This window comes from Dama dama, chromosome 3 (genome assembly GCF_033118175.1).
Source record: "Dama dama isolate Ldn47 chromosome 3, ASM3311817v1, whole genome shotgun sequence".
In the NCBI taxonomy this organism is placed as follows: Eukaryota; Metazoa; Chordata; class Mammalia; order Artiodactyla; family Cervidae; genus Dama; species Dama dama.
The window spans coordinates 32,077,727-32,092,379 of record NC_083683.1 but is presented as its reverse complement, the minus strand read 5'-3'; the positions used below and the strand labels follow the sequence as shown (position 1 = coordinate 32,092,379).

Genomic DNA, 14,653 nt, shown 5'->3' with positions numbered 1-14,653 from the left:
CAAGGGGGAATTCTTCTCTATGGAACTTGAGGGCAAAGGGAAATAGATACGAGCATGACATTTCTGCTGCATGACAAGTAATAAATGTCTCATTTCTTCTGCCAGCATCCTTGAAAGTGTGGCAGCCTACCCTGTTAGATTGCATGCAGGATAAAATCTCAGATCCCTCACTTCTCTGCATTTAAAAATTTAAGGCAAACTATGGGCTTTATGTAAGGAGATCCAACTAGTCAATTCTAAAGGAAATCAATCTTGAATATTCATTGGCATTACTAATGATGAAACTGAAGCTCCAATACTTTGGCCACCTGACTCATTTGAAAAGACCCTGATTCTTGGAAAGATTGAAGGCGGGAGGAGAAGGGGACCACTAGAGGATGAGATGGCTGGATGGACTCGATGGATGTGAGTTTGAGCAAGCTCCGGGAGTTGGTGATGGACAGGGATGTCTGGCATGCTGCAGTCCATGGGGTCACTGAGCAACTGAACTGAACTGATGGGCTTCCCAGGTGGCACTAGTGGAAAGGACCCTCCTGCCAATGTAGGAGACATGGGTTCAATTCCTGGGTCAGGAGGATCCCCTGGAGTAGGAAATTGTAACCCACTCCAGTATTCCTGCCTGGAAAATTCCATGCACAGAGGAGCCTAGCAGGCTTCAGTCCATGGGGTCACAAAGAGTTGAACACGACTGAGCATTCACACACACATGCTTAATAAAAACCCAAATAAATTGATTCTTGGTTATCAGTGCCCCCTTGGTTAACCATTTGTTAAATACCAACACATTTCAGACAGGCAACAAACCAATATAAAAACTTCATGGCAGACTGATCCAGACTTTTGTTTGAGGCAAATTTATCAAGACAGTTTTTTTTTTTTTTTTCCAAGACAGTTTTATATTCACTTCTTTTATAGCAATTGTAATTCCCTGTAAAATTCAAATATATTTCTGATCTCTCCTAGACTAGGGACCATGTTATATCTGTCTGTGTACATACGCTGGAACCAAGCATGGTGCCCACCATACTGTAAGCGTTCAGTATTTGTTGGCTGGGAGTGAAAAATAAGTTTGAATAGATGCCTACAACTCTTTTGCAGATATCTTAAAGAGGAGTATTAAACTTAATCCAAAGGAACTACTGTTATGACCTAAATAAGATGAAAAGGAAGTACTGGTTAGATAAGCCTTGCATTTGTAAATAGGAATGTAAAAGAAAGAAAGAACACACAGAAAGCAGTGACACTTTGGTAATTTGATTATGTCATCTGAAGTTGCTAAGATTATTTGAAAATTAAGTGATGGCAATTAAAAAAAACAGTGAAAATTATCAAAGGAAAGAAAAGTAACAATGCCTTCATAATTCATATTTAGCTTTAATTCTTAGTCCCCTAAACTATAATCTCTGTATTAGAAACAAATTTATCCATTTAAAACAAATAATACATTTAACTCCTTTGCTCAAAACCCAGTAAAAATTTTCTATCACATTTGAATAAAATTCAAAATTCTTGAAATCATATCGTGGGCTTTATGTGGACTGTTCCCTGATCATTTGTATGTTTCTTCCTGGTCTCAGGTTATTCTCCACTATTCATCAGTACTGTGCTGTGTTGTGTTTAGTCACTCAGTCGTGTCCGACTCTTTGCGATCCCATGAGAGTAGCCTGCCAGGCTCCTCTGTCCATGGGGATTCTCCAAGCAAGAATACAGGAGTGGGTTGCCATGTCTTCCTCCAGGGGATCTTCCAAACCCAGGAACTGAACCCAGGTCTCCCACATTGCAAGCAGATTCTTTACCAGCTGAGCCATCAGGGAAGCTCATGAATACTGGAGTGGGTAGCCTATCCCTTCTCCAGGGGATCTTCCTGACCCAGGAATTGAACGGGGGTTTTCTGCATTGCAGGTGGATTCTTAACCAGCTGAGCTACCAAGGAAGCCCACTAATCAGTTCTACTTCTTGTGGATTTTGAGTTCCTTTAGTATACTAAAAAATCCCTGCTTTTTTCAATTCCATACCACTTAGCCATGTATAGTATTTCCTGATGGCTATCCCTTCACTTTATTTTCACGTCTCTATCGAAATATTTCACCTTATGCAGGCCTTCTCTGATCGTAAAATCAGATTCTATGCTCTCTTAATTTTTTCTTATAAAAATTTTATAACCATTTTCAATATGTAAAGAGGAAAACTAGAGTTAAAGAGTGAAATTTTATTATTTTAAAAGGGTTAGTGAAATTTTATTATTTTAAAAGGGTTAGTTATACAATGACTTAACTCTTCTAAATGCATATGCTCTAATACATATCCTCAAACTATGAGGCCAAGTTTGACAGAACTAAAAACTGATTTAGAGAAACCCACCCATGTTCGATCCCTAGATTGGGAAGACCCCCTGGAATAGGAAATGGCAAATCACTCCAGTATTCTTGCCTGGCAAGTCTCATAGACAGCGTGACCTTGCGGGCAACAGTCCATGGGGTAGCCAAGAGTAGGCTATGACTGAGCAGGAAACACACACACACAATCATAATAAGAGATTTTAGCATTCTTCTGTCAATAACTGATAGAAACCTCTCCAAATCACTAAAAATAAAGATTTTTTAAAATACAACTATCAAACGAAGTAACTGAGGTTTTAGTAGCCATAACACCTGAAAATGCACTTTCAAGTATATCTGGAACATTATCCCCAAAAGATTATGTGCTAAGACACATTTTTAAGAAATAACATCAATCTTACATCTTCCAGAAAACCAAACTCTTCCAGAAAACAGAAACATAGGAAACATTTCCTAATCAAATATAAAGGTCAACACAATGTTGACATCAAAATCTGAACAGAATTCTACAAGAAAGATTTACAGGCATAGCTTATTCTTGAATACTAAGGCAAAAATCCTAAAAAAAAATATTAGCAGAACAAATTTAGTGGTATATAAAATTATAATACATTAAAGCTAAGTCAATTTGTTCTAGGAATACATGGTTTAATGCTTGAAAATCCATGTCATAAGCATACAAAGTATTTTATAAAATCCAAATCATGTATAGAATCATCAACATCATCATCAAAAATTAACTTCTTGGAAAGGTAAGAAGATGCTAAGGAGGTTAACTCAGTCAAATATAGAGTTTCTAAAAGAAATCTATATTAAATGTCTGACTTTGTAGTGGAAGTTTTTACTCTGAGATCAGGAACTAGCAAAAGATGACTTCTAAAATCACCACTATTTAACATTGTACTGAAGGTACTAGTCAGGACAATAGAGCAAGAAAAATAAACAAAAGACATAAGAATTAGAAAAAAAAAATAAGAAAACTGGCATTATTCTCAGGTGATATGATTATGGGTACAGAATATTTAAAAGACTTGAGAGATAAGTAAGAGATTTCAGAAAGTGGCTGGATATAAGGTTGGTATACAAAAACAAAATAATATCAGAAAATGTCAAATATCTAGGAGTAAATTTAATGAAAAATGTATAAGAACACTATGAAGAAAATAGAGAGTATAGTGGGTAGAGATTTTAAGTTAAATAAGTGATGAATTATTCTGTGTTCATGAATGTAAAAATGCAATATTCTAAAAAAAATCAGTTCTTCCAAATTGACTTATAGATTTATTACAATCTCAGAGAAAATTCAAACAGTTATTGTGCAAATTAGGATCATTCCAAAATCTGTACATAAATGAAATGGATCAAAAGTATCAGAGTAGATGTTTCTTGAAGAACAACAACAAAGTTGGAGCTCTTTTAAGACTAGATAATAAAATTTATCATAAATTATGTAGTAATTAGAGTATTAATATAAGGATAAACTGTAACAGAATGACAAGAAAAATTAAGAGAACCCATGCAGAGTTTCCTAAATTTAAATAATGCAGTAATCCATTGTAATCCAACAGTAATCCATTATAAAAAGTATGGTCTATACAACCAATAGCTGTGGGTCAATGAGACAACCAAATGTGTATCTTTGGAGGAGAATTTGACCCCCTACTCACTCTGCAGGCAAAATTTAATTCAAGATGCACCACAGATTTAAATGCTGAAAGTTAAGATATTAAAGTTTCTAGAATATCTTAATGAGCTGAGTAAGCAAAGGTTTCTTATATGTCATGAAAACAAAAATCTTTTGTTTTTAATTTAAAATAGAAACATTCTGTTCATCAAAATAAACCACAAAGAGAGAAAAAAAGGGAAATCCCAGAATTTAGAGAATATTTTTGCAAGAGAAAACAGAATAGTATTCAGATTATAAAAAGCACCCCTACAAGTCAATAAGAAAAAAGATGTACAACCCAACTTAAAAATGCACACAAACACTTGATCATGTCAAAAAAGTAGATATCCAAAGGCCAATAAGCAAATGAAATGGTATTTAACATTATTAGTTATGAGAGAAATGCAAATTAAAACAACTAGATACCACTACAAACCTACTGGATTGGTAGAAAATGACATGAAAATACAAAGTTTTGGTGAGGATAAAGCTCCTCTGAAATTTTTATATTCTGCTGATAGGACTGTAAATTGATACAATCACCTTAAGATGCTGTTAGACACTAGCTACTAAACACAGGTAAATGATATGACTCAGAAATTCAGTTCTCAAAAGAAAGGTGAATATGCACATCAAAAAGCATGTACAAGAATGTTCGTAGTGTCTTTAGTCATATAGGCAACACTAGAAATAACTCAGTAACAAATAATCCATCAACAGTATATAGACTTTTAAAAATTGGTATATTCAATAATAGATTAAAAGTAGTGTATTCTAGGGACGAGCCAAGATGGCGGAGGAGTAGGACGGGGAGACCACTTTCTCTCCTACAAATTCATCAAAAGAATAACTGAACGCAGAGCAAACTTCGGAAAACAACTTCTGATCGCTAGCTGAGGTCATCAGGCGCCCAGAAAAGCAGCCCATTGTCTTCGAAAGGAGGTAGGACAAAATATAAAAGATAAAAAGTGAGACAAAAGAGCTACGGACGGAGATCCGTCCCGGGAGCTCTTAGGCGGCATTGCTTGGGGTAGGGTCCGGGCCTGAGTGCCCTGAGGACAAGCGGAGGGAGCTTCTGTGAGTTGCCAACTTGAACTGTGGGAGACCAAAAGAGGGAGAGTAAATTAACCGGCCGGAACACACTGCCGGCCGTTCCCAGAACAAAGAGACCGAGAAAATCCAGAGAGGAGCTCGCAGGCTGCGGACCGGCCCAGCCCCGCCGGAGGCAGGAGGCAGGGGGGAGGGGAAGGTCGCGGCGAGACACAGGGCGCAGGCACCCGACCGGCGCGGGCGGGGACTGGGGCTGGGGACGCGGAGGGCAGAAGGCGCGCGCACCCGACTGGCGCCAGCGGAAACTGAGACTGGGTCCGCGGAAGGGAGGGGGCGCGCCACACCTGGGGAGAGTGCGCCCACCGAGCCCCTGGCTGCCTGGACCGCTCTGACGGGGAAGGCACAGAGAGCAGGCGCAGCTTTTCCTTCCGCGCTTTTGTGGAACACCCGAGGGCTGGAGCCTCGGGCAGCGCGGGGCGCGCTCCATATAGAGCGGCCGGGAACCTGAGCAGCGCAGACTGAGAGAGCAGCGTCAGCCCCTCCGGGCAGCCCCAGTCTGTCCCCGTGGCGCCAGCCCGTCACCACAGCGCCAGCCCCGCCCCGCAGAGCGACGGAACTAGCTACCTGAATAAGAGTCCACCTCCGCCCGCCTGTGTCAGGGCGGAAATGAGGCTCTGAAGAGACCGGCAAACAGAAGCCAAATAAATAAAGGGAACCGCTTCAGAAGGGACTGGTGCAACAGATTAAAATCCCTGTAGAAAACACGGACTACACCGGAAAGGGCCTGTAGATATCGAGAAGTGTAAGCTGGAACGAGGAGCTATCTGAAACTGAGCCAAACCCACACTGACCATAACAGCTCCAGAGAAACTCCTAGATATAATTTTACTTTTTTCTCTCTTTTTTTTTTCTCTTTTTTTTATTTTTTATTTTTTCTCTTTTATTTTCCTTTAAAATCCCCTATTACTCCCCCATTACTCCTTAACTTTCATTTCCATAGATTTTTATGATTTTTTTTAATTAGGGAAAAAAAAAATTTTTTTTCTTTTTCTTTTTTTTTCTTTTTTCTTCTTTTTTTTCTTTCCTTTTTCTCTTCTATTTTCTATTTTTCTTTTTCTCTTATTTCGTTTAAAGTCCTCTAGTACTCCTCTACTACTCCTTAATTTTCATTTTCAATACACTATAATCTTACAAAAAAAAAAAGAAGAGAAGCCCTATTTTTAAATCAAAGATTATTCTCTCCCAATCTTGACTCTCCGTTTTCTACCTCAGAACACCTCTATTTCCTCCTTTCCCCTTCTCTTCCCAATCCGATTCTGTGAATCTTTGTAGGTGACTGGGCTACGGAGAACACTCTGGGAACAGACAGCTGCGTAGATCTGTCTCTCTCCTCTTGAGTCCCCCTTTTTCTCCTCCTGCTCATCTCTATCTCCCTCCTCCCTCTCCTCTTCTTCATGTAACTCTGTGAACCTCTCTGGGTGTCCCTAACGGGGGAGAATCTTTTAGCCATTAACCTAGAAGTTTTCTTATCAGGGCTGTATAGTTGGAGAAGTCCTGAGACTACAGGAAGAATAAAACTGAAATCCAGAGGCAGGAGACTTAAGCCCAAAACCTGAAAACACCAGAAAACTCCTGACTACATGGAACTTTAAGTAATAAGTGACTGTCCAAAAGCCCTCATACCTACACTGAAACCAACCACCATCCAAGAGCCAATAAGTTTTAGAGCAAGACATACCATGCAAATTCTCCAGCAACGCAGGAACATAGCCCTGAACATCAACATACAGGCAGCCCAAGGTCACACCTAACACATAGACCCATCTCAAAACTCATTACTGGGCACTCCATTGCTCTCCAAAGAGAAGAAATCAAGTTCCACGCACCAGAACACTGATTCAAGCTTCCCTAACCAGGAAACCTTGACAAGCCAATCGTCTAACCCCACCCACTGGGTTAATCCTCCACAATAAAAAGGAACCACAGACCTCCAGAATACAGAAAGCCCACTCCAGACACAGCAATCTAAACAAGATGAAAAGGCAAAGAAATACCCAACAGGTAAAAGAACATGAAAAATGCCCACCAAGTCAAACAAAAGAGGAGGAGATAGGGAATCTACCTGAAAAAGAATTTAGAATAATGATAATAAAAATGATCCAAAATCTTGAAAACAAAATGGAGTTACAGATAAATAGCCTGGAAATAAAGATTGAAAAGATTCAAGAAATGTTTAATAAAGACCTAGAAGAAATAAAAAAGAGTCAATTAAAAATGAATAATGCAATGAATGAGATCAAAAACACGTTGGAGGGAACCAAGAGTAGAATAACGGAGGCAGAAGATAGGATAAGTGAGGTAGAAGATAAAATGATGGAAATAAATGAAGCAGAGAGGAAAAAAGAAAAAAGGATCAAAAGAAATGAGGATAACCTCAGGGACCTCTGGGACACTGTGAAACGCCCCAACATTCGAATCATAGGAGTTCCAGAAGAAGAAGACAAAAAGAAAGGCCATGAGAAAATACTCGAGGAGATAATAGCTGAAAACTTCCCTAAAATGGGGAAGGAAATAGCCACCCAAGTCCAAGAAACCCAGAGAGTCCCAAACAGGATAAACCCAAGGCGAAACACCCCAAGACACATATTAATCAAATTAACAAAGATCAAACACAAAGAACAAATATTAAAAGCAGCAAGGGAAAAACAACAAATAACACACAAAGGGATTCCCATAAGGATAACAGCTGATCTATCAATAGAAACCCTCCAGGCCAGAAGGGAATGGCAGGACGTACTGAAAGGAATGAAAGAGAATAACCTACAACCTAGATTATTGTATCCAGCAAGGATCTCATTCAGATATGAGGGGAATTCAAAAGCTTTACAGATAAGCAAAAGCTGAGAGAATTCAGCACCACCAAACCAGCTCTTCAATAAATGCTAAAGGATCTTCTCTAGACAGGAAATGCAGAAAGGCTGTATAAACGTGAACCCAAAACAACAAAGTAAATGGCAACGGGACCACACTTATCAATAATTACCCTAAATGTAAATGGGTTGAATGCCCCAACCTAAAGACAAAGATTGGCTGAATGGATACAAAAACAAGACCCCTATATATGCTGTCTACAAGAGACCCACCTCAAAACAAGAGACATATACAGACTAAAAGTGAAGGGCTGGAAAAAAATATTTCATGCAAACGGAGACCAAAAGAAAGCAGGAGTCGCAATACTCATATCAGATAAAATAGACTTTCAAATAAAGGATGTGAAAAGAGACAAAGAAGGACACTACATAATGATCAAAGGATCAATCAAAGAAGAAGATATAACAATTATAAATATATATGCACCCAACATAGGAGCACCGCAATATGTGCGGCAAACACTAACGAGTATGAAAGAGGAAATTAATAGTAACACAATAATAGTGGGAGACTTTAATACCCCACTCACAACTATGGATAGATCAACTAAACAGAAAATTAACAAGGAAACACAAACCTTAAATGACACAATGGACCACCTAGACCTAATTGATATCTATAGGACATTTCACCCCAAAACAATCAACTTCACCTTGTTCTCAAGTGCACACGGAACCTTCTCCAGAATAGATCACATCCTGGGCCATAAATCTGGTCTTGGAAAATTCAAAAAAATTGAAATCATTCCAGTCATCTTTTCTGACCACAGTGCAGTAAGATTAGATCTCAATTACAGGAAAAAAATTGTTAAAACTTCAAACATATGGAGGCTAAATAACACGATTCTGAATAACCAACAAATCATAGAAGAAATCAAAAAAGAAATCAAAATATGTATAGAAATGAATGAAAATGAAAACACAACAACCCAAAACCTATGGGACACTGTAAAAGCAGTGCTAAGGGGAAGGTTCATAGCATTACAGGCTTACCTCAAGAAACAAGAAAAAAACCAAATAAATAACCTAACTCTACACCTAAAGCAATTAGAGAAGTAAGAAATGAAGAACCCCAGGGTTAGCAGAAGGAAAGAAATCTTAAAAATTAGGGCAGAAATAAATGCAAAAGAAACTAAAGAGACCATAGCAAAAATCAACAAAGCTAAAAGCTGGTTTTTTGAAAAAATAAACAAAATTGACAAACCATTAGCAAGACTCATTAAGAAACAAAGAGAGAAGAACCAAATTAACAAAATTAGAAATGAAAATGGAGAGATCACAACAGACAACACTGAAATACAAAGGATCATAAGAGACTACTACCAGCAGCTCTATGCCAATAAAATGGACAACTTGGATGAAATGGACAAATTCTTAGAAAAGTATAACTTTCCAAAACTGAACCAGGAAGAAATAGAAGATCTTAACAGAACCATCACAAGCAAGGAAATCGAAACTGTAATCAAAAATCTTCCAGCAAACAAAAGCCCAGGACCAGATGGCTTCACAGCTGAATTCTACCAAAAATTTAGAGAAGAGCTAACACCTATCTTACTCAAACTCTTCCAGAAAATTGCAGATGAAGGTAAGCTTCCAAACTCATTCTATGAGGCCACCATCACCCTAATTCCAAAACCAGACAAAGATGCCACACAAAAAGAAAACTACAGGCCAATATCACTGATGAACATAGATGCAAAAATCCTTAACAAAATTCTAGCAAACAGAATCCAACAACATATTAAAAAAATCATACACCATGACCAAGTGGGCTTTATCCCAGGAATGCAAGGATTCTTTAATATCCTCAAATCAATCAATGTAATACACCACATTAACAAATTGAAAGATAAAAACCATATGATTATCTCAATAGATGCAGAGAAAGCCTTTGACAAAATTCAACACCCATTCATGATTAAAACTCTCCAGAAAGCAGGAATAGAAGGAACATACCTCAACGTAATAAAAGCTATATATGACAAACCCACAGCAAGCATCACCCTCAATGGTGAAAAATTGAAAGCATTTCCCCTGAAATCAGGAACAAGACAAGGGTGCCCACTCTCACCACTACTATTCAACATAGTGTTGGAAGTTCTGGCCACAGCAATCAGAGCAGAAAAAGAAGTAAAAGGAATCCAGATAGGAAATGAAGAAGTGAAACTCTCACTGTTTGCAGATGACATGATCCTCTACATAGAAAACCCTAAAGACTCTACCAGAAAATTACTAGAGCTAATCAATGAATATAGTAAAGTTGCAGGATATAAAATTAACACACAGAAATCCCTTGCATTCCTATATACTAACAATGACAAAACAGACAGAGAAATTAAGGAAACAATACCATTCACCATTGCAACATAAAGAATAAAATACTTAGGAGTATATCTACCTAAAGAAACAAAAGACCTATACATAGAAAACTATAAAACACTGATGAAAGAAATCAAAGAGGACACAAACAGATGGAGAAACATACCGTGTTCATGGATTGGAAGAATCAATATTGTCAAAATGGCTATTCTACCCAAAGCTGTCTATAGATTCAATGCAATCCCTATCAAGCTACCAACGGTATTTTTCACAGAACTAGACCAAAGAATTTCACAATTTGTATGGAAATACAAAAAACCTCGAATAGCCAAAGTAATCTTGAGAAAGAAGAATGGAACTGGAGGAATCAACCTGCCTGACTTCAGACTCTACTACAAAGCCACAGTCATCAAGACAGTATGGTACTGGGACAAAGACAGAAATATAGATCAATGGAACAGAATAGAAAGCCCAGAGATAAATCCACGAACCTATGGACACCTTATCTTTGACAAAGGAGGCAAGGATATACAATGGAAAAAAGACCTCTTTAACAAGTGGTGCTGGCAAAACTGGTCAACCACTTGTAAAAGAATGAAACTAGAACACTTTCTAACACCATACACAAAAATAAACTCAAAATGGATTAAAGATCTAAATGTAAGACCAGAAACTATAAAACTCCTAGAGGAGAACATAGGCAAAACACTCTCTGACATAAACCACAGCAAGATCCTCTATGACCCACCTCCCAGAATATTGGAAATAAAAGCAAAACTAAACAAATGGGACCTAATGAAACTTAAAAGCTTTTGCACAACAAAGGAAACTATAAGTAAGGTGAAAAGACAGCCCTCAGATTGGGAGAAAATAATAGCAAATGAAGAAACAGACAAAGGATTAATCTCAAAAATATACAAGCAACTCCTGCAGCTCAATTCCAGAAAAATAAATGACCCAATCAAAAAATGGGCCAAAGAACTAAACAGACATTTCTCCAAAGAAGACATACAGATGGCTAACAAACACATGAAAAGATGCTCAACATCACTCATTATTAGAGAAATGCAAATCGAAACCACAATGAGGTACCATTACACGCCAGTCAGGATGGCTGCTATCCAAAAGTCTACAAGCAATAAATGCTGGAGAGGGTGTGGAGAAAAGGGAACCCTCTTACACTGTTGGTGGGAATGCAAACTAGTACAGCCACTATGGAAAACAGTGTGGAGATTCCTTAAAAAACTGGAAATAGAACTGCCATATGACCCAGCAATCCCACTTCTGGGCATACACACTGAGGAAACCAGATCTGAAAGAGACACATGACCCCAATGTTCATCGCAGCACTGTTTATAATAGCCAGGACATGGAAACAACCTAGATGCCCATCAGCAGATGAATGGATAAGGAAGCTGTGATACATATACACCATGGAATATTACTCAGCCGTTAAAAAGAATTCATTTGAACCAGTCCTAATGAGATGGAAGAAGCTGGAGCCCCTTATACAGAGTGAAGTAAGCCAGAAAGATAAAGAACATTACAGCATACTTTCACATATATATGGAATTTAGAAAGATGGTAACGATAACCCTATATGCAAAACAGAAAAAGAGACACAGAAATACAGAACAGACTTTTGAACTCTGTGGGAGAATGTGAGGGTGGGATATTTCAAAAGAACAGCATGTATACTATCTATGGTGAAACAGATCACCAGCCCAGGTGGGATGCATGAGACAAGTGCTCCAGCCTGGTGCACTGGGAGGACTCGGGGGAATCGGGTGGAGAGGGAGGTGGGAGCGGGGATCGGGATGGGGAATACGTGTAAATCCATGGCTGATTCATATCAATGTATGACAAAAAATGATAAAGCTTTATCAATGTTAAAAAAAAAAAAAGTAGTGTATTCTATATTCAAAAGAATGGTATATATGCAACTATACTCATCCACATAGGTGAGTTTCACAAACATAATATTATGTGAAAAAAGAGTAAATACTGGATGATTCTACTTATTGGAAGCCCAGAAATAGGCAAAACTCATCTATGATGATGGGGGTATGAATACTATGGAAGCATGAGGAAGTCTTCTGGGTATAGTCATATGTTCTGTACCTTAATCTGAGTGGTAAATATGTGAGTTTGACTGTATAGAAAAGAGGAAATGGAATGAGCAAGACTAAGGATGTAAAAGGTAAGTGCTCTGTATGGTAAGAGGGTGCTCAGTGTGATTAGAGTATGTGGACGCCATGGATGGGAAGAAGTAAATATGTCTGCAGAGTTTGCTGCCTGATTACTGAACCCTTGAAAAACAATTTAAGGAGGTTGTTCTCACTTTGCTAGGCAATAAATAACTATAGTTGTTGAACAGGGCATAAATAAGCTCAGTTATATTTAATGAAGAATAATTGATGAATTATTAAATTAATAAATGAAGAATTATTAATGAATAATAATTTAATGAAGAATATACAACCTGATTGTATAAATCAGGTTGAAGAATATATAAGAATTCTTGTAAATATTCTATGATCACATTTACACACTATACAAGCTTGTATCCTAAATGAAGATGTTAAAAAATTAGAAGCATAATTTTTCAAGTGCTATTAAAAAAAAAATCCATAACAGAGTGTTGACAGGATGAAAACCTTAGAAACTGGTTTAGCTCCAAAAGACCAATATTTTAAGACCAATATCCATATGTTGTAGCTAGCACTTACTTCATCAAATGTAAAATCTTCTAAATCTATTTCTTCATATTCTTCTTCAGATTCTTCATTCTTAATAGACTCTAGAGCTGTTGTCAGTTTCTTTCGCAAAAGAAAGCCCTTCCAAACTGCCTAAACAAAAATTTAAAGCATGTTATACAGGGTTATAGATCAAACTCTAAACCAGATTCTCTGTGTTATCCCATTAGGAAGATAAAACATCTTAGACCTTAGTTTAATGGCTCGATAATCTGTTTTTTGAACTTTATGTGACATTTAAAACTGCAAGATAAATTAAATGACTGCTTGTGTCTAAAGTTCTGAATCTCAGGGGACTTCCTCGTAGTAAGCAGAAAAGAATCTTTAAAACTCCCTCAACTGCACATGTAGGTCAACCAATCAATTATCTGACAATCCCTCCAGGACCCATTCTAAATTAAGAAGAAAGAGATACAGAGGAAAACCAATTCTGTTAATTTTCAAATGATTATGTATAAAATAAACTAACACGCATTAAAGAAAACTTCAACATTTATAAATGGCCCTATTAGAGACTTGGTATCCTGGCCCATAGCAATTAAGTAATTTCATCTTTAAATAAACCAAGCACATGATAATAGAATTAAAAACATTAAGATTCCTCAATAACCATAGAGGAATCTTGGAGCTTTCCTAAATTTAACTCCAAGAACACTAGAACTTTTAAAAAATTAGTATCTTTATACACTGCTAAGCTCCAGGACATACAGTAAGTGTAAAACACAGGTAGAAATAAGTGAGTATTGCATGCCTTCATTTATCTATGAAAACCCATATAAATATATAACAAACACATATATTATATAACTTTATATACTTAAATATGTCATTTCTAATATTTATAAAGTGAAAGCATAAAGTACTAAATTAATTTCAAAAATTATTACCTATAGATATAGAAAACAGAGGGGAAGATATAGAAATAGAAGCCAGATATCTCGGAATATACACTTTGCTTAGATTTGAATTTGGAATTGTGCACATGCTTAAGAAAATTGTAACAAATAAATATGAAATAAAAGAAACTTCTGAAAAAATATATAAAGAGATTTTATGCTATGGGCATAACCACACAGAAGTTATTTAAAGTGACTCTGAAATAGATTTATTTGGCTATACTCCTAGTGAAATGCAATCAAAAGGTAAATTTAATTACAAAAGTTACCTTAAATATATTTTAGTAATCATATTGTTAGCAATAATACTGGTGTTGCTATCCTGTGAAATATATATATTGAGAAGAGGAATATACAAACAGATAATTGCCAGAACATATGTGACAATAGAAGTAACACACAATCTCTACAACAACCAGCCTAGTAGGTCAAATCTCCGCAACAATTAGCCAAGAATGGTTAAGACTTGGTCAATGACTGCCATCTTCCCTATCTTTGTTACTATTTCTATCTCAGGACCAAGTGGACCAATAAGAGATAGCCAAACCTACTTCCCCAACCAATCATGTAAGATGCCCCATTTCTAGCTGGCCAAGGGTGTATGCATGTGGGCATGTGTGTGTATTTGTACACACACATGCACTTACATAGTAGAAACAGGACTGAATAAATGAGAAAAAAACAGACTATGGCAAGG

General features: G+C 37.2%; 1 protein-coding gene across 1 annotated transcript in view; it reads right to left on the bottom strand.

Annotated features, from left to right (window-relative positions):
- The window catches only part of LRRIQ1 (leucine rich repeats and IQ motif containing 1), a 189,091-nt gene that overhangs the window by 84,228 nt on the left and 90,210 nt on the right, over nucleotides 1-14,653 (bottom strand). The window contains exon 17 of the mRNA XM_061125407.1: nucleotides 13,034-13,153. Coding sequence (XP_060981390.1) covers nucleotides 13,034-13,153 — 120 coding nt within the window. The remainder of the gene's footprint in view (nucleotides 1-13,033; nucleotides 13,154-14,653) is intronic.